The following is a 20,216-nucleotide window of genomic DNA, read 5'->3' as shown; positions in this document are numbered from 1 at the left end:
TTCTGATTAAACCAACTGATCCATTGTTTTGCACAAGTCTTCTAATTTACTCAGGTCTTTCACAACCACTAGTAGGTTGTTGTTTTTTTTTTGGCTCAATTTGCTGCTTAAAAAAATTATTAGTGATAGCATTCTCCGAGATTATAGAATAGTCAGTATCCAAGAAATTTCAAAGTCTATGGCAATAGTTTCCATAGGTGGTATTAAAATGGTCAGTATCTAATATATACCAAAGGCTATAATAATACTTTTTGTCAGTGGTAATAGAATGGTAAACATCTAAGAAGCTTCAAAAGCTCTGGCTTAAGTTTCATACTAGAATGGTCAGCCCATACTTAAGTTCCCTGCTGGAAGCTATACAGATCACTTTACTGCAATCACAAATGCTACTGTATGCCATTTTTAAAAGTGTTTAGTAATTAGTAGATTCATTAGGTGTTATTTTTAATACTGTGTTGCTATTGTTTCAAGGTTATGGGAAATAAAGGGTAATATTGCATATATTTATAACACTTCACTGTCTAATACATCAATTATTTATATAAATGACTTAATAACTGTTGAGTTTTTGTTTATGTTTATATTTTTTAATTTACTTTTTTTCAATAATTCATACACAAGTCACAATGTTCAAAATAATTTCCATTGTTTCAAATGGCCTGACTTCTCATTACAGCTAACATGAGGACAGTGGAAAGTAAAACTATGTTCTGAGTTCTGTTGACTCAACACAGTATTTTTTTTTAATTAGATGTAAAAAAAAAAATAATCCAAAGGGTTCGAAATATAACTTAGACATTGGTGTATATAGTCATGTCAATATTACCTAACAGTGCAATGTAGCTTTGTCTAGATAATCACCACATTACAAGTGTAAAAAAATAAAGATGTAAACTAAATAGATTTTTGTCTCTTTTAAATTTTTATAAAAATACATTTTTAAAAATGTTGGTTTTTCATACGGCCGTAAAAAAAACTCAGTTTTCGCCCGCATCGCCCAAATGTAGTAGCTTTTCATTTCATATAAGTATAATAAAAAGGGCTCGTATAGTAATAAGCTTGGTACCATTAAAGTAAATTTTAAGCCCTCTAATTGTGCATTATTTTTATAATTTATTGACCCCCACCCCCCTTATCTGATTTGTAAATTTTTCTCTTAATTAAAAGACTTAAACTGTAATTAATTATTTATTTAACAAGAATGCTTATTTTTTTATATATATATTTTGATATTTTTGCCTTAGTGTCACCTCCCCTACCTCAAATGGTGTCACGCGGTTCGGTCCTCACCCCCCCCCCCCCCCCCCCCCCATCCCATTTTATCGCTACGCTTCTGCAAACAACTACCTGTTGTTGAATAAGTGCATTGGAAGAAAGAGTTAAGGACAATCTATTGTTTGCAAACGACTATTCAATATGCTGAGAGGGGGGGGGGGGGGTTCTCTTCAAAACATGAGTCGTCTGGACGTATAGATGGGTCAAATTTCCAGATAAATACTGGAATGACAGTTCTCTATTTTGAATCTGAGGTGGTAAGCTTTTTCTAAAGTTAAAAGCCAATTACTAAGCAATGCTACCATAAGCGGCACTAGACTCCCTGTGCATGGTGTAAGTAGGGGGATGGTTAATGTACAATCTTACTGGAATCAAAGTACATCTTGGCCTACTTGTATCCAACGCTCACTGAAGATCATTTCGAAATAATGGAAAAATAGCTTGTTAAATGAGCTGGTTGCATACGCTTATCTTGTAGCTAATTTTATTTCATTGTAGTTGTAGGCTATATATCAGCATTTACCAAAATGGCTAATTTTATTCGTTATAGACTGTTTTGCTATTTAGTCCACGATTGGGCACATGAAATAATTGGGAGGGTGTGGGGCGCTCTTACATTTCCGGCTGGGGAGGTGACGCTTGTTGAGAGAGGGAGGCGGTGTCACTAGTGTCAGACTCTCCGTCGAACAGACGTGTGAAAAACTTTCTGCTGTCTACCCCACTGCCGTATACGTTTATGTGTCAAGAGGCCTTTCAGCAATTGCTTTTGCGTTGTTTTACTATTCAGCCACACGCTTCTTATGTGATTACCAGTGGCGGATACGGCGTAGGGTAAACTAGTTTTAGGGTCCCCTTGAGTTTCTCGGATTAGCAAAAGAAGTATGAGGGCTATCTCAGGGAATTAGCCAGGGTTTTCTTGTCTCATAAGATAGCGTTCAACGTCCACAAAAATATGACTTATACTTTACAAATAGGCTACCCGGCTATGCACCCATTATAGTAAGTCACATCTCGGTCCCCATAGCACCTGGCGTTCGCAGATTGGGCGTCCGTGAAAAAGGTCACAGGTTAAACGTGATTCAGCGGTCGAACTGCACCGTCATCCTTTGCGGTCGTATCAATCAGTATGTCATGGCACCGTCATGAGCACTATGGCGCCTACATTCGTTTTAAAGAGCGCAATACACTATGGATACGTTTGGTTAATATATTCACTAAATCGAAACAGAAAACTAAGTGCCTGCGAAGAATAAAAGGCATCCATTAGCCTCACACTATCTTCATTAATCGGCTAGTGTGAGAGATGGAAATGAAGCATTTTCCGTAATAATAAAAAAAAACAAAATGAGGTAGCGCTGGATGGGAGACGTGGAGAAGCAGCGGTCAAAGGCAGGACTGTATTGTGGTACTGTCAGGAAAATTGACGATGACCGGCAAAAGTGGAGGGTGCTTTCTGTGGAGGTCCCATGTGTTTCAGGTACAAAACGGAAAGATGCTGAATTCAAACCGCGCCCCGGCAGTATTGTACGGTTGATTACATCAAGTCCCCCATCACGTTCTTATCACATATTGTCCCCTGATTAGGTGTTTTGAAAATTTGGTCAAGTTTACTACCTTAATCAACAGTCATGTGACATTGGGCGCCTAGGCTTCCATATGAGCACTGTGGCACCTTTAGTGAGCACCTTTAATGAGCGCCACACACATTGGATACGCTGGGCTACTATACTTTATGAATAATCTAAACAATATTTCACAGCTTGTTCCCCTGCGATAACGTAACCTGTGATTCCTTAGAGCGTTCTTCTACGCCCATGATTTCTAGGCTGAAGGATATTAAATCTACACAGCTCCAACTTGGGCGTTTAGGTAGTAGTTTGAACAAACAAGCTCTCCAATAAGTATGATCATCCAAGAAATACATTAGAACTAGGTCACACGACTAAAAATACATGATTGTAAAATACGTTGAGTTTCATTTTTTCTGATATCACAGCAGCGTGCGACGGGTACGCTAGTATAAAACTGAAGAAAGCAATCATTTTATTGTTGCTTTATTTAGAAAAGATTAGGTGTCTAACAAATTTAGTATCAGTGTACCAAAAATTACACGACGGGGTAGCTAGCTTCAGTTGCAATGCCACACTGGTTGTCTTTGTTTCTCGACATCCAGATGTAGCCTTCCTGTCCCCATGATGTGCCATAGCTGTCAGATACAAACAAAACAATGAGCTCACCAAGTCTAACTAACACAGTACTAACGTTTTAACATGAATTGGCTGATTTTGTTTGTATATTTACTCAGGTGATTCAAGGTTCTGGTCCAATAGCATTTACCTGTTTTTAACGATCCAGTAGTCGCCGCCACTGCTGTCAGTGTCGAACCCAACAACTAAGACACCATGATTAAGATGAGTAGAGTGGCAGTCTGGTTCGTCATACACACCACCTCCGTATTGATGGAACGAATCATGGCTGGTGTCTATAGCAGCACTGACGGGTCCGACCTATTTAATCAAGTTTTAATATTAATGCATTAAAATAATGTATTACTTTAGAACAGTCTACGCCTAGTTTACAGTAAATGAAGGTAATATGTACCGTGGCTACGACTTCACGGAGAGCATCTTCACGTCCGCTTGGAACATCTACGTAGGACTGAACAGTAGCTCCAACTGTGGCTGTCTTAAAGTTGCAGGTATTTTCCTGTGAGTTTTGTAAAACGTAACAACAAGCTTACAATATTTATAGTTTGTCTAAGATTGCATTCTTGTTTTTATTTATTTATTTTCTGTGGGAATCACAACCTCTAAGTAAATCAGAGTCAATGGCCTCGATGGCGTATAACCAGTTGACACGTATCCTTAATTGTGATGGAGGCGTGGTCGAGTCGGCAAAAATCTCATGGTTGATAAATCCGAAAAAGTCTCGAGTTCAAACCCTTTTGCAGGTAAGGCTCGATCCCTTCCAACACTAAAAATTAAGAACGCAGAAAAAGTAGAAGTAATAAATCGGGAGTGATCTCCCCTAAACTTTCTCGAATATTCTTATATAAAACAACAGGGGATGGGAACTCGGGATATATTTATGATTTTTAATCCATTTTAAATACTTAAACTTTTTAAAATAAAATAGAATCTCATAGAAAAAAGTATTGCACACCAAGCGAACGCCGAATAAAGATGTTCATAATGGTGCGAAATATTATTAGTACTTTATAAATTTAGATCCGTTTTTGAGAAATCGGAAATAGCGTAAATTAGTACTTCCCGTCAACGGAAATTACTCAAAATTTAACAGAACGAAGAAAATTAGATTTTTTACTTACATGTGAAATTTTATTTATCTATCTGAAATAGTACTCAAGTTATAGTTCTGAAAAATTCAAAGTAAGAAAAGTACCACTTCCGGTTATCGGAAATCGCTCAAAAGTTGATACGGATCTACGATTTTGATAAAATACTTATATATGAAATTTCATCAACCTAGCTGTAACGGTACTCAAGTTTCGTGTTTACACACGGACACACAGACAGACAGACAGACACACAGACATACGGACAAGATTGCAAAATTATGTTTTTCCGTATCAGTGAGATGTAAAACGGTTAGATTTGTAAAAATCTCGATTTTTTTTGCACGATTACAAGACTTTCTCTATACTTCGTATATACGAGAAAGTAAAAATGTTTAGAATAAAACGGCTACAGGACATTACCCCCCCCCCCCCGGAAATTACCCCCGGACATTCCCTCCCCCTATTTATACCCCGGAGCAATTACCCTCCTGTCAATTACCCCCATGTCATTTACTCCCCTAACCCTAACCCTAAACCTAACCCAAATCCTAACCCTAACCCTAACCCTAACCCTAACCCTAACCCTAAACCTAAACCTAAACCTAAACCTGAACCTAAACCTAAACCTAAACCTAAACCCAAACCCAAACCCAAACCCAAACCCCAACCTCAACCTCAACCTCAACCTAAACCTAAACCTAAACCTAAACCTAAACCTAAACCTAAACCTAAACCTAAACCTAAACCTAAACCTAAACCTAAACCTAAACCTAAACCTAAACCTAAACCTAAACCTAAACCTAAACCTAAACCTAAACCTAAACCTAAACCTAAACCTAAACCTAAACCTAAACCTAAACCTAAACCTAAACCTAAACCTAAACCTAAACCTAAACCTAAACCTAAACCTAAACCTAAACCTAAACCTAAACCTAAGCCTAAACCTAGCCCTAGCCCTAGCCCTAGCCCTAGCCCTTGCCCTAGCCCTAGCCCTAGCCCTAACCCTAACCCTAACCCTAACCCTGTCCGTGAGGGGGAGGGGTAATGTCCTACCGAGCGGGGGGTAATTTACAGGGGGTAATTGACAGGGGGTATATACTCCGGGGGTAATATCGGGGGGAAATGTCCCGGGGGGTAATTGACGGGGGAGGGATGCACTGTTCCCGAATAAAACACTTACACAACTACTGTTTGATATTGTAGAAAATGTCATGGTCAACTGCGTGTGTAGGGGGATCGCGGGTAGAACGAAGTGGCAAATCATCCTTTCTCTATTTCGTCTTTGCATTTTGTGATATCAACATACGCGTATGTTCTGACAAAACGAATTCGTCCTTAAAACATATTTCTTTAGCTACGCTACAGTACTGTTACATGTGCCACTATTTTCAACTCGGAAACTTATGTTACATTAAGTTTGTGTCGGCTCATGGAATCACCTTTAGCTGGTATGGGTAGCTCTCCTCCGTGTCAATGCCCGTGTTATCTATGATGTATTGGAAGGCCTTCTGCATCGATCCACCCTGGCACCCGTGGTTGCCTGTCAGTCATAAATAAGCATACAATGTCCTTTACAGCTACTTGCCTTATTAAACAAAAGATAATGTAACACGTTTTAAGAAATGGAATGCTTTAAGAAATTCAATTACTAATGAAGTATCTTTTGTTTGGTTTAAGGTTCAGATAAAAATATGTTTGAAATTATATTAAACACATTTCTATCAGATAAGATTTAGTAACGATTTTTAATATTCACGTAAATCAATATAAATATTACAAATCGTCTTTGCGCAGGGCGACACAATTATTTTACAGGGTGTCTGTGTTAAAGACTGCAAAACTTTGTTGGATAATCAATGAGGGTATTGCAATCGATTAACTTAATTAGCAGTGTCGCCACAGGAACTCCAAGATAGATTTTTTACAGCCCGATAATCAAAGTTTTTTTGTTTACAAAACTTTGCAAATAAAGGTTTTAAATAGCAATGCAAATTTAAACCACATGACCTAGTTCTGCTATTTTTGCTTACAATTTGTACAATAAAATTTATATTGGCCTATCGAATAGCAGAATGATATAGCTTATGTCGTCATTACCCGTGAAAACCAAATTGTTTTTGCTTTTTTAAAATTATTTTTATTTGTTACTGAAAGTATTAAAACATTTTTAAAAAACCAAACAGACTGAGAATTTTATAACCATATTAATTTTAACTACGCCGTGCATGATTTTTAAAATATTTAATGGGCCTCTCAAATACCTTTGAGATTTGTTTCGCTCGGGTTCATTAACTTTAAAAAAATTAATCAATGTTTTCTTTGTAAAAGAATTTCAAATATTGTCTATTTAACTTGAACAATTCTCAAGTTCAAATCTTCACTCAGAAAGAAAGTAAAAGAACCACCTCATGTTATCGGAAATAGTTCAAAACTACCGAAAACACGCACATAAAATGTAAAATTTATTTGTGAAGTTTTGTCTACCTAACGTAAACGGTACTGAAGTTGTTGGTTTTTTAAAAACCGGATGAAGCGTTAGTACCACTTCCGGTTACCACACAAAAGTTGGCACAAAACTACAATTTTGATATAATACCCATATACGACATTTCGTCAGCATAACTGAAAAGCACTCAAGTGATCGTGTTCACAAACAGACAGACATTCAGAAAGACAAACAAAAAGACAGATTAAAAAAATAGACAGAGAGAAAAGTGAAAAATCCATGCAACACCTACCCCAACCAGTCGAACAGTCTATCAGGTTAGATTCGGATAGTTCGACTAATCTGCCCGTCAGTTTAAAGTTCTGACCCTCTAGACCTCCCGTAGAGGAGAAAGCCCAGCCGGACTCACAACAACCCTGGTCCTTGACCCTTGTTACGTAACCTTCTTTACGCCAATCGACAGCGGAAGGGAGGACGACCCTCAACAGACCACTCACGGAGTAGTTCACTGGGGTCAAAGGTTGATTTGAAAGGAACCCCTTCATTGTTGCTCTGAATTCTTCGTGACTCTGTCAAATGCAGTTAAGTACAATTTGGTTTCGAAATTAATATAATAAATTAAATATATTAACCTATATAATAATAAGATATTAAATGTACTAAAATAAGGGGTGGGGGCAAAGGCGAGCTTGTTTTCTTTGATATTTTCTTTGAAAATATTTTTGCTTTAACAGTAGCTCGTGAAGGACGATTATCCTCACCCTCAATTTTCGATTATAACTCTAGAATCAATGACGTTATTTTATTGAGTGTACAGTTCCGGCTTTCAAACTGTACATTTGTCGTGTGAAAATTTCCTACGTGTTGCATGTGATGCCACGGTATTTTTAAAAATTCCTTGTGTGTTTCTTTTTCTAGCGTTCCTGACAGACGGACGGACAGACAGACGGACAGACAGACAGACAGACAGACAGACAGACAGACAGACAGACAGACAGACAGACAGACAGACAGACAGACAGACAGACAGACAGACAGACAGACAGACAGACAGACGGACGGACGGACGGACGGACGGACGGACGGACGGACGGACGGACGGACGGACGGACGGACGGACGGACGGACGGACGGACGGACGGACGGACGGACGGACGGACGGACGGACGGACGGACGGACGGACGGACAGAATTGTGCAACTATTATAGATTTACTCAAAATCATTTATTTTCTCCCTTTTTAGTGCATTATTACATAGAAGCTTTTCTTATTAAATTGTTTAATGCATTTTTAAATATGTTCAGTTCATTTAAATGCATATTACTATTAATGTTTTCTTATTCTTAAGTCAATACATTTTTGCTAATAAAGTGAGTGGATATTAAAGAAATGCACTATCAGTGTCTCGAAGTAAATTTAAAAGAAAATGCAAATTATGTTGTTGTTTTATTTCAACACTACTTACATAAATGATAGCAAAACCGTTTACACATAGATGTAATGAACTAACCATATCAGAGTATTTGTTCTCCTTGAGGTAATAACTCTTGAGACCTTTAGCGTACAACTCGTTGTGTGCTTCAATGGTTTTCACGTTTGATTCCCAGATGTACCGTCTGGTAAGGTCATCTTCTCCTGTGTAGGTTTTGTTGTACTTGGCTTTAAAGATGACCCAGTTGGCTTCCATACTGGCAGACGTCATGCAGACGGCCAATGCCAGAACCACTAGTCTCAGCATCTGGTCAAGAGTTAAGAATTTGAAGTCGGACATTTTGAAAGTAATGTAAGAAAAAACGCGTGAAGGTGGTGTTGCAGAATATAATATAACGAGCCGACCCGCTGCGTATCATACGCCGCTATTTAGTTGCTTTTTTTCTACTTTTCAGTAATTTATAATTTGTGAATTCGACAGTACCAATGCTGCCACTGAAAATATTTGCTTAAAAACACTAACCCCCCCCCCCCCCCCCCCCGCCCCCACGCGTGAAAGCAGCCTCCTCTTAGTTACCTCCTCTAAGTTTAAAATCGTTTCAAACTAAATTATCTGCCCCTAATAGCCGTCACCAAACCCGTCTCTATGATTGTAAAATGTAAACAGCGTGACCACAGCTCATCAGACAATGTGGGGGTGGGGTGGGGGTGGTAGTGATAGTGATAGAGAGAAAGAGAGGGGCAGTGGCGTAGCCAGGATCGTCTCAAGGGGGGGGGGGTTCCAATTTTTACCCGGGGACAAACTTTCGATTTGCACCCCCCCCCTCAAACTTTCGATTTGCACCCCCCCCCCTCAAACTTTCGATTTGCACCCCCCCCCCTCAAACTTTCGATTTGCACCCCCCCCCCCTCAAACTTTCGATTTGCACCCCCCCCCCCCTCAAACTTTCGATTTGCACCCCCCCTCAAACTTTCGATTTGCACCCCCCCCCCCTCAAACTTTCGATTTGCACCCCCCCCTCATACTTTTTATATATACCGAGGGGTCTATGGGGGGGGGTTATGACCCCCCCTAACCCCCCCCTGCCTACGCCACTGGAGAGGGGACTGCAAGGAGGCGCTTGCAGCTTGTTTTCTAACGGCTCCCAGAAGAGAATTATATATAAATATAGATACACATATAAACCCCTCCTACTCCGCATCTACACAGTTACATGACATTTCTTTTACAGCCCAAAGCTTTATATTTTACTAGCGTATCTCTCGCGCGTTGGGTGCATAATTTCAAGAAAGGATATTCACAGAAACTACACCCTCCTCACCCTTATTACATCTCATTACTCCCTTATCTTGACAGTGAAAGTTTTTACTTTCCTTGTGTTTTCTCTAGAGCCTTCCCGACAGACAGACATGCAGACAAATAGAATAGCATAGCTAGTATGTTAGATTTCAAAAAGTTTAATGTAAGTAATTTAAAAATTGATTACAAACATGTCTATACCCCTTAATACAATCCCCGTTGTCTTAAATGAATATTAGGCATACTGCATAGGTTTTCAAAAAACATGAAAATTTGAATGCTTAATTAATTGATATGTAGAGAGCTTAAATTTAAACAATAATGGTAATTTTAGAGATATAGCTGAAATGTTCGCAATTTATAACTTGAAAGGTAATTAGAACTACAAAAGTTATAACTCATAAGTTATATTACATTGACTTTTAAATATTTTACTACAATTTTTTAAGGATACATACCTTAATAATCAACACAAATCTTACTCAAATGAATGATATACTTCGTCATTTTCTGTTTGTGGGAATTTTTTTTCGATATATAGCTCATATACGGAGAATTTACCTAGCGGTCACTTTTTAGCCCTCGCCGAAAAACGATGACTATTTGCAAAACCACTTTTAGTGTACTTTGGCTCTATACATCTGGCTCATTTTTCCATAAACCTGGGTGAATGAATCGGCCTTATGTCAAAACTTTCGGTCAGCCTCTGCTCGCACGGCGAGGGCCAGTAGCGTAGCGAGGGGGGGGGGGGACATATGTCCCCGGGCGCCGAGCTTAGGGGGCGCCAAAATGGGTTGGAAAAATAAATTGAAAGGTTGAGAGGGGTGCAAATTGAAAGTTTGAGAGGGGGGGGGGGTGCAAATCGAAAGTTTGAGGGGGGGGGGGGGGGGGTGCAAATCGAAATCTCGAGTGGGGGGTGCAAATCGAAAGTTTGAGGGGGGTGCAAATCGAAATCTCGAGGGGGTGGGGGGTACAAATCGAAAGTTTGAGGGGGGGTGCAAATCGAAATCTCGAGGGGGGGTGCAAATCGAAAAGTTTGTCCCCGTGCGCCGGGAAGGGTCGCTACGCCTCTGGCGAGGGCTAAAAAGTGACCACGAGTGACATTCTCCTTACAAGAGATATATATTTATAAATTGCTGTCCGATCCCCCTGATATTTTGCGAGGTAGTAGACCTATTGATTTATAAATTACGAACACCCCAACAATTTTGCTAAAAACGGACTATATACAACGAACAACTACAACAATTTCTTTAAAATTAACATTACTGTTTAAACTTAAGCATTACACATATCAGCCAAACTCTAATTAATTAAGCATTTAAATTCTCAATTGTTTTTAAAAACCTATGCGAAGCTAGGCAGTATGCATAGTCTATATATATAAAGCACAGTGGTCGGGTGCCCGATAGGACACTTCCCGGCGCCGCAGACGCGTCAAATTTGGCAGGATAATGCAATGGGTCAGAACACGTGGGCCTGTGCCGGTTGGCCGAAAAGTCATCGAAAACAGGGTCAAAACTGACCTCGACTGACGGCACCTTATATGAGCTACATATCGAAAAAAAAAATTCTCAGGTAGACCGACCCTCGGGGGTGGCAAAAAACACCATGATATATTCGGGAAAACTCCGGAAGACATTTAGAACTGACCGGTCCAAATTTTCCATAAATAAAGATTGTTAATTTTCTGAAAAACGATGACTGTTTTCAAAAAAATATTCTGGGACTTTGGCTCTGTACATCTGGCACATTTTTTTTCCGCCTGGGTAAATGAATCGGCCTTATGGACAAACTATCAGTCAGCCTCTGCTCGGGCGGCGAGGGCTAAAAAGTGACCGCGAGTGAAATTCTGACAATATGAGCTATATATCGAAAAAAAATTCCAACGTAGGAACCCTTTGAAAACTCTTAGATGTACATCGGCCCCAGGGTGTCAGATAACAAATAGTGCTACCCTCGGGAAAACCCCGGAACAGTGTTTTAACTGACCAGAGGCTATATTTCCTTATATAACATAGTACTGTTTTTGTAAAAAAAAATACAAATATATGGACGTACAAACCCATTCAAAACTCCTGAGTTCATAGAAATACCTGCGGGGGTCACTATAAAATAGGCATTATCTTCGGGAAAATTTTGGAAGGCAGTTAGAACTGACCGGTCTGAATTCCCTATATAAACATTGTTAATTTGGTGAAAAACGATGACTATTTTCAAATCAAATTTTAGGGTTTTTTAGCTCTGTACATCTGGCTAATTTTCCAAACTCCTGAATAAATGAATCGGCCTTATGGTTAAACTATCGGTCAGCCTCTGCTCGCACGGCGAGTACTAAAAAGTGACCACGAGTGAAATTCTCCTTATATGAGCTATATATCGAAAAAAAATTCCCAAGTAGGAACCCTTTAAAAACTTTTGGGGATGTACATCTATCCCAGGGGATCAGGAAAAAAATTGTGCTACCCTCTGGAAAATTCCGGAACAATGTTTAAACTGACCAGAAGCCGTATTTCCTTATTTAAACATAATACCGTTTTTTGTAAAAGAAAAAAAATACAAATATCTTGAGGTATAAACCCATTCATAATTCCCGAGGTCGTAGATATACGCGCGGGGGTCAATATAGAATAAGTGTTATCTTCGGGAAAATTCCGGAAAGCTTTTAGAACTGACGGGTCCGAATTCCCTATATAAACATTTTTAATTCGGTGAAAAACGATGACTATTTGCAAAACCACTTTTAGGGTACTTTGGCTCTGTACATCGGGCTCATTTTTTCCACAAACCTGGGTAAATTAATCGGTTTTATGCATATAGTATCGGTCAACATCTGCTCCCACGGCGATGGCTAAATAGTGACCACCAGTGAAATTCTACTTACATGAGCTATAAAAAAAAAAAAAACTTGCCGAAAGATCCCACTGAAATTTCGTTAGGTCGTAGACCGACCATGAATGGTAACAAAAAAAATTCCCGTCGGAAAAAAACCCATTATGGTCGTTAAAATTGTGCAGATTCCGTATTTTCTTATATAAGCATAGCAACTGTTAGTGAAAAAAGTAAACAAAGACTACGTCATTCGTTCAATTTACAATGGAGGTAATTTTTTTAAATAAATATTTTTTGAACAATTTCATACTATTTTAAGCATAAAAGAAAATGACGAAGTATAGTATTCATTTCAGTAAAAATTAAATTGTAAAAATTAATGGTAATTGTCAATATAAAATAAATTATGAGTTATACATTTCAGGGAACCTCTGTAGTTATTTTATTTTGAGTCATAAATTGCGAACATCACATCAATTTCTTTAAAACGAACTTTAAACAACAAACAACATCTATCTATCTATCTATCTATCTATCTATCTATCTATCTATATACTACTAAAACTCAAGTTTGTTTACATGTTTGAATATTTATTTTTTTGTTTTTTTTTTTGTTTTTTTTTTTTGTTTGTTTGTCTGATTGAGTATTGTGAATAGTTCTACTCTATGTGGACAGCTGTAAAATAGTATGTAGGTAGAGAAAAATTTTTGTTTAAAGACAGACTGTTAACCACAAATTTATTTAAAGACGTTAATTAATTTATTGATTTATTCATAGGTAGATTAACCACATTTATTTTAAAAGATTAGAACAACCACTAGACTCGACGAAATAGTGACGTCACATTTTTGTTTACTTTTTTAGTACAATAAAATGGCGGCTTCCATCATAGGCCCATTCAAAAGTTTATCGCGTTCTAAATCTAATTTTCTGTCGGCCATAACTTTAACAATACGTCCGTTTGCTGTTTTTATTACGTTCCAACACTTATATAAATTTGCAACTGTCTTTTCATTTAGTTTTACAATAAATTTCTCTAGCTCTACAATCTGACCAAGAAAGTTATTTATAGATCTAAAAATATAATCATGTGGCCAAGCAAGTTATTTATAGATCTAGATCTAGAATCTAGGTCAAACAAAAGATTAATTAGATACATACCAAAGATTAATTAGATGAAAATACAATTCATTTTATAATCATAATACATTTTTAGTCCTTAAATACTTGATATAAATCTTTGTGATTTATCTATCTAGATCTAGATTTATCTAGCTAGAATAGGTCTAATGATTAGGTCTAGAATCTAGATCTAGCAAGAGGTACGCAAATACTAGACTTAAGCAAACGAGTCGTAGAATCTAGATCTAGATAATTCTATCTAGATCTAGATAATTTCAGACCTTCATTATTTTATATTAATCTTTGTTTGGCTAATTAAAGATAAAATTTAATTTGAAAGTTACTACTACTAGACTTAGATCTACTAGATCTATGCGCGTAAATAGACTCAAAGTATTAAAATACAGTATAAAAATTCATGTGTGACGTCAGAGTTAAATAGCTAAGTTGTTAGTGTAATCGGCTTGCATGAGGGTGGCACAGGTTCTACACCAATACGTCAATGATAATTTTTTTTTTCAATTTATATTTTATTTTTTAGATGTGAATGATAAAGTTGCCTGTCTGAACTTGGCGGGATACAGGGCAGGTGAAGTAGAGTTAATCTGTTTGTTTGTCCTAAGCATATGTAGGGATAGTGTGGTCAGAGACAAGCTCGGCTGGAATCGTTTTTTTAAACGATAAAAACATGTTGTCTGAGACTTGGCGGGACACTGGGCAGGTGAAGTGGGGTTGAGTAAGTCACCTGTGACGTCAGTATATGAAGGGATAGTCTGAAATCGGTGTTTTTCTGTGTTTTTAAAAGATAAAAAACATATTTTTTAATGTGGGGTCTGTTTTTTGTGTGACGATAAGTGACACTGCAGTAGCGTTGCGAGGGGGGGGGGGGGGGCAGGGGGGGTGGCATATGTCCCCGGGCGCCGACCTTAGGGTGCGCCAAAATGGGTTGGAAAAAAAATTGAAAGGTTGAGGGGGGTGCAAATCGAAAGTTTGAGGGGGGTGCATATCGAAATCTTTGCCGGGGGGGGGGGGGGGGTTGAAATCGAAAAGTTTTTCCCCGGTCGCCGAAAAGGGTCGCTACGCCTCTGAGTGACAGACGTGATGTCGTTTATGGATGACCCCCCCCCACCCCTGAAACCCCCAGTTATCTAACTAGATAACGGGTAGTCTAGTATACTACTAAAACTTAACTTTGTTTACATGTTTGAATATTTATTTGTTTGTCTGATTGAGTATTGTGAATAGATCTACTCTATGTGGAGAGCTGTAAAATAGTATGTAGGTAGAGTAGAGATTTTTTTGTAAAGACTAGATTAACCACATTTATTTTAAAAGATTAGAACAACCACTAGACTCAACGAAACAGTGACGTCACATTTTTTTGTTTACTCTTTTAGTACAATAAAATGGCGGCTTCCATCATAGGCCCATTCAAAAGTTGAAAAATTCGTTTAGATTAGATATTCTCATAGCTTAACATAGAATGCGCTGATCATGACAAAATAAAATAATAAGGATGTAACACATATGGTTACCGGTCAAGGAGGATAAAGTATAAGTTGTAATTTATTGGGTTGTTATGGGTAGTTTGAGCCTGTGGCCGTGACAGTCAGACCCAAAGCTGCTGTGGACACGGATTCCTGCTAGTACTGCATGTTGCACACAATTAGGTTAAGTATTTATTTAAGTATTTAGTATTGTACTACTTATTGGTACTTGTTGGCAGTATTGTGTACTGGTCGTAACATATTTTATTACTTCCGTGTATTTATGTAGCCTACAAATGGTATTTTTAGTGATGTAACCTGCTGTTTATATTTGTTTTAGGGCTACATTCTGTTTTCTACTGTTTTGTTCACCGGTTCCAACAGTGTTTTATACTGTTCTACATCGCCGTTTATGGCTTGATGTTAATGTCAATAAAGCCAGTATTTGACAACAACAGCGTTGTTCCAGTGTGTGCTATTTCTCGGGGTCATCCCCACAACACCTCAGTAGGTAATAAGCATCCCCATTGAGCGAGTGTTACAAGGATATATCTATTTTCGTTTTACATGTTGCTGTATAGATTTATATAAATTATTATTAGAATCGTAAATACTTCTCCCTGCCATCTGGTGTTAGAGCCTTGTCGTGGCTTGGCAGCTTGTGTATCCTGACCACCCCCAGAGCTATAACAGCGGTAGTGTAAACTCCTAGTAGGTTCAACCAAGCTGGGAAGATCAGACCAAAGCTAACACCCTGGTCCTCCAGGTTGGGGGTTGAAACATAAGGCTAGCAACCTTATCTCATAAAAAAATATACCGCTACAGAAACTGCAAGTACACAAACACAACACCAACTAGGTCGAGGAGGTTCCTCTCTAGAAGAGCCCATGATACCTATTAGTGAAAGCCTAACGGAAGCTAGTTTGCTAACAAATCTCCTAACGCCCAAGACTAAAACCAGATTAGGGACCTGGAACATCAGAACCCTATATGAAAGCAGCAGATCAGCCCAGGTCGCCAAAGAAATGAGGAGGTATAAATTAAAAGTCCTAGGATTAAGTGAGACACGATGGAACGGCAGTGTCCAAACTAGGTTGGTCTCGGGAGAGACTGTCATCTACTCAGGCCACGAGGACGAAGATCATGAACACACGCAAGGTGTAGCCATAATGATGTCTACAGAAGCAACAAATGCTTTGATTGCATGGGAACCAGTCTCGCCACTACTCATAGCAGCTCGTTTCAATGCCAAGGGAAGGAAAACAACTTTAATCCAGTGCTATGCACCCACAAATGCTGCAACAGGTGAGGAGAAAGATGACCTGCAAGCTCAAAATGACAAATCACCAAATAGAGATATAAAGATAGTGATGGGAGACATGAATGCCAAAGTTGGAACAGAAAATAAAGGGTTCCCAGAAAGAACCGCAACGGAGAAAAGCGCAACGGAAAAAAGCGCAAAACAAAAAGCGCAACGGAAAAAAGCGCACACAAAAAAAAGCGCAAAGAGAAAAAAGCGCACACAGAAAAAAGCGCAAAGAGAAAAAAGCGCAAACAGAAAAAAGCGCAAAGAGAAAAAAGCGCACACAGAAAAAAAGCGCAAAGGAGTCCAAAAATAAAGGAAAACTTTAACTGCGCAGTAAAAAATAGGTATGAAGCACTCTCCAGCCTGGCAGAAGAAACAGTATAGCAAAAATGGCTAGGAATACAGGTCTATGGAAGTCAACATGCACTGACATATTGGGAAGAAGAAAAAATGAACAAAAAGAATGGATCACAACAGAGACATGGGCCAAAATTGAAGATAGAAAAGAGATAAAGCAAAATATGAACAAATGTAAGGATGAAAAAGAGAAAAAGAAAAATTCCACCTGCAAACCACCTACTAAATGTGTGTACAGATCCACCCACAAAGTTAGAAACAATAGGAGCAATAAAGAACATGAAAAATGGCAAAGCAGCTGGCCCGGACGACGGCATCCCACCAGAGGCACTCAAAGCAGACCCAGCCATATCAGCAGACATACTACTTCCTCTACTTAAGCAGATTTGGGAAGAAGAGATAAACTCGTCTGACTGGAAACTGGGATACCTGATAAAACTGCCAAAGAAAGAAGACCTTACACAATGCAACGACTGGAGAGGGATAATGCTTCTTTCAGTCCCAAGTAAGGTGCTGACAAGAATCATCCTAGAGAGACTTAGAGAGGCCTTGGACAAAAAGCTGACAAGAACAAGCTGGTTTTCGTCAAGAAAGGTCATGTACTGATCATTATCGAACAGTCTCTTGAGTGGCAATCCCCCTAAATACATGACTTTTGTCGACTTCGAAAAGGCGTTTAACAGTGTGAATAGACATGCTATCTGGAAGTTAATGAGCCACTATGCAATACCCAACAAATTTATATCTATCACACAGAAACTATACGAAGACTCCACCAGTCAGGTAATACACAAGGGAAAACTAACAAAACCATTCACGGTGACGACTGGAGTAAGAAAGGGATGTATGCTATCGCCAATGATAGTCTTGATGGTAATCGACTGGATCATGTTGAAAACCACAAAAAAACGACACAGGAATCCATTGTAGTTTCTCCAAAAGGCTGGAGGATCTTGATTTTGCCGATGACATCTGCCTACTATCTCACAAGCATCAACATACGCAAGCCAAACTAAATCGGCTATATGAAGAAGCCTCCAAAGTTGGACTAAAAATCAATAAAAATAAAACAGAGGTCATCAGAATAAATAACAGCCAGGACCTGCCCATACAGCTAAATGGAGAAGATTTACGTGAAACAAACACTTTCACATATCTGGGAAGCGTGATCAATAAGGACGGGGGAGAAGACGAGGACATAACATGTCGAATCAACAAGGCTAGATGTGCCTTCAACTCACTGCGCCCGATGTGGAGGTCCACGGCCCTGTCACTCCGGAGAAAAATTGGGATTTTCAACACAAATGTCAAGGCAGTGCTGCTCTATGGCTCGGAGACTTGGAGGGTCACGAAGACAAATACTGATAAGCTACAGGCATTCGTAAACAAATGCTTACGACATATACTTAAAATAAGATGGACAGACAAAATATCAAACAAAGACCTGTGGCGAACTTTAAAGCAACAGTCAATAGAGGCAGATATCAAGGCCCGTAAATGGGGATGGATTGGACACACATTAAGAAAAGAGAAAGAAAACATCGCAAGGCATGCTTTGGACTGGAATCCCCAGGGAAAAAGGAGGGTGGGCCGGCCACGGAAGACATGGAGAAGAACGGTTGAAGAAGAGGCGAAAACAGCTGGGCACACATGGGCACAGATAAAGGGGGCAGCCCAAATCCGAGCCCGATGGAGATGTGTGGTTGCAGCCCTTTACTCCCCAGGGGCCACAAAGGAATGATGATGATGATGATGAAATACTTCTCCACAGTACTTCCCCTCCCCCCCCCCCTTGTAATAAAGTTAATTAATTTTAATTAATTTAGTTCTGTTTTCGGTAAGTTTTTGAAATATACTTTCTAAACTAACTCTATAGTTTTCCTTAAAGCATTTTGGCCTGCTTACGGAAATAATAGCTTTATGTTGACGTTGACGGTTACGGTTACCTTTAAGGTTACGGTTACGGTTATAGTTCTGGTTACGCTTTCGCTTACGATTACGCTTACGATTACGATTATTGTTTTACATACTGTCCTGGACAGGCCCTGCACTGGCATTTCTGAAAAGTCTTTCTGTAATCAACCGTGAATTATGAGATTATTAAGCAGCACATACCAGGAATTTCCTGGGTTTAGGAAATAAATTACATTTCTACTAAAGATTTAAAAAATGGGATGGCATTTCAGGGGCTGTATCACATTAATTTCAATGAAGAAAATGGTTTTTGATAAACCTGTAATGTGACCTACGAGCAATGTTACTGAACAAATTAAACTCGAATTTCGCATTGCCAGTGTATTTAAATAAAGCGTGAGTGAATTCCCTCACACTTTCGCGTATATTCTTAAATAATAGTAGGCGATTGTCATTTCTAGTGCTATGAAATTGCTTTTGTTACTTTTTTCAAGTACTTACATTTTTAAAAGAATAGAACCACGCAAAACAAGAATGCAACTCTTAATGTTTTAGCGGAAAATGTGTACTTTTTAAAGGAAACATTCATTACTTTTCAATAGTAATTACCGGAAATCATTAAAATTATGATAAACACAACGAATATGATTTTATCCCTGTGTATCAAATTTTGTATAGCTTATCTAAACAGTACTCAAGTTATTTGGTATTTTCATAATTTAAAAAAAAATAGAAGTAAAGAACCACTTCCGGAATTCGGAAGTCAACTAACCATTGAAAGTGATTAATATAAAATAAATTTTACTTATTATTAAAATTTCGCCTACGTAACTAAAAATGGTTATAATAGAGTATAATATAACTTGTGTGTAAAAGGCTGTCTAAATAATTTTAATGGTACTTAAATTATCGATTTTAACAGACCGTAAGTAGATTAGGTATCGTTTCCGGTACTTGGACGGTAATCAAACTATTGTGCTTACAGATACACAAACAAACACAAACACACACAGACGGACATGAGACAGCAAAATTAAATTGTTTCCGGCACCAGAAGGTTGTAAACCGTCAAAGTTTGTCAAAATCACGATTTAGCTTTTTTTTCAAGATTACAATACATCCTTTATTTATTTTCCGTATAAAGTTTAAAACGGCGGACACTGAAAATTTCATTTCATTTTTGGCACGAATAAAATACATTCTCCATAGTCTGTGTACGAAAAAAAAAGAAAAAAAGTTGCCATATATCAATAATAGGATACAGATTCGCCAAACTATTATTTACCTTGTAACCTTTAAAAAATACAGAAGTACACCAGTAATGAGTACAATCAGCTTGTCAATAGCTATCATCAAATACATTGTCCAACCAGTGGCCTAGCTAGCCTTTTTATACTCCATGTCATCAGAATACTTTGATCCACATGGAGATGAATCTTAATCTTT

General features: G+C 38.4%; 1 protein-coding gene across 1 annotated transcript; it reads right to left on the bottom strand.

Moving 5' to 3' along the window:
• Positions 1-3,322: 3,322 nt before the first annotated feature.
• Positions 3,323-20,171, bottom strand: LOC131940454 (procathepsin L). The gene is made up of 7 exons (XM_059299099.1): positions 20,056-20,171; positions 8,531-8,758; positions 7,312-7,588; positions 6,013-6,113; positions 3,877-3,981; positions 3,613-3,782; positions 3,323-3,481 (listed from the first exon to the last, which is right to left on the bottom strand). Exons 2-7 carry the CDS (start codon positions 8,756-8,758, stop codon positions 3,382-3,384), a joined length of 981 nt encoding a protein of 326 aa, XP_059155082.1. The 5' UTR covers positions 20,056-20,171; the 3' UTR covers positions 3,323-3,381.
• Between the last annotated feature and the right edge of the window lie 45 nt (positions 20,172-20,216).

The sequence above is a fragment of the Physella acuta genome, unplaced genomic scaffold, assembly GCF_028476545.2.
Source record: "Physella acuta isolate Inbredline_101_S28 unplaced genomic scaffold, ASM2847654v3 ptg000317l, whole genome shotgun sequence".
NCBI classification, from domain to species: domain Eukaryota; kingdom Metazoa; phylum Mollusca; class Gastropoda; family Physidae; genus Physella; species Physella acuta.
The sequence above is the reverse complement of the archived record's forward strand: the minus strand, read 5'-3'. Positions and strand labels throughout refer to the sequence as shown.

What these genes read in the sequence shown, in the direction of transcription:
- LOC131940454 (XM_059299099.1), bottom strand. Translation starts at nt 8,758, where the DNA reads ATGCTGAGACTAGTGGTTCTGGCATTGGCCGTCTGCATGACGTCTGCC. An exon ending in TCCGTGAAGTCGTAGCCACG is followed by an intron (nt 3,783 to 3,876) that starts GTACATATTACC and finishes TTGATTAAATAG; the next exon opens with GTCGGACCCGTCAGTGCTGC. An exon ending in TACTGGATCGTTAAAAACAG is followed by an intron (nt 3,482 to 3,612) that starts GTAAATGCTATT and finishes TGTATCTGACAG; the next exon opens with CTATGGCACATCATGGGGAC.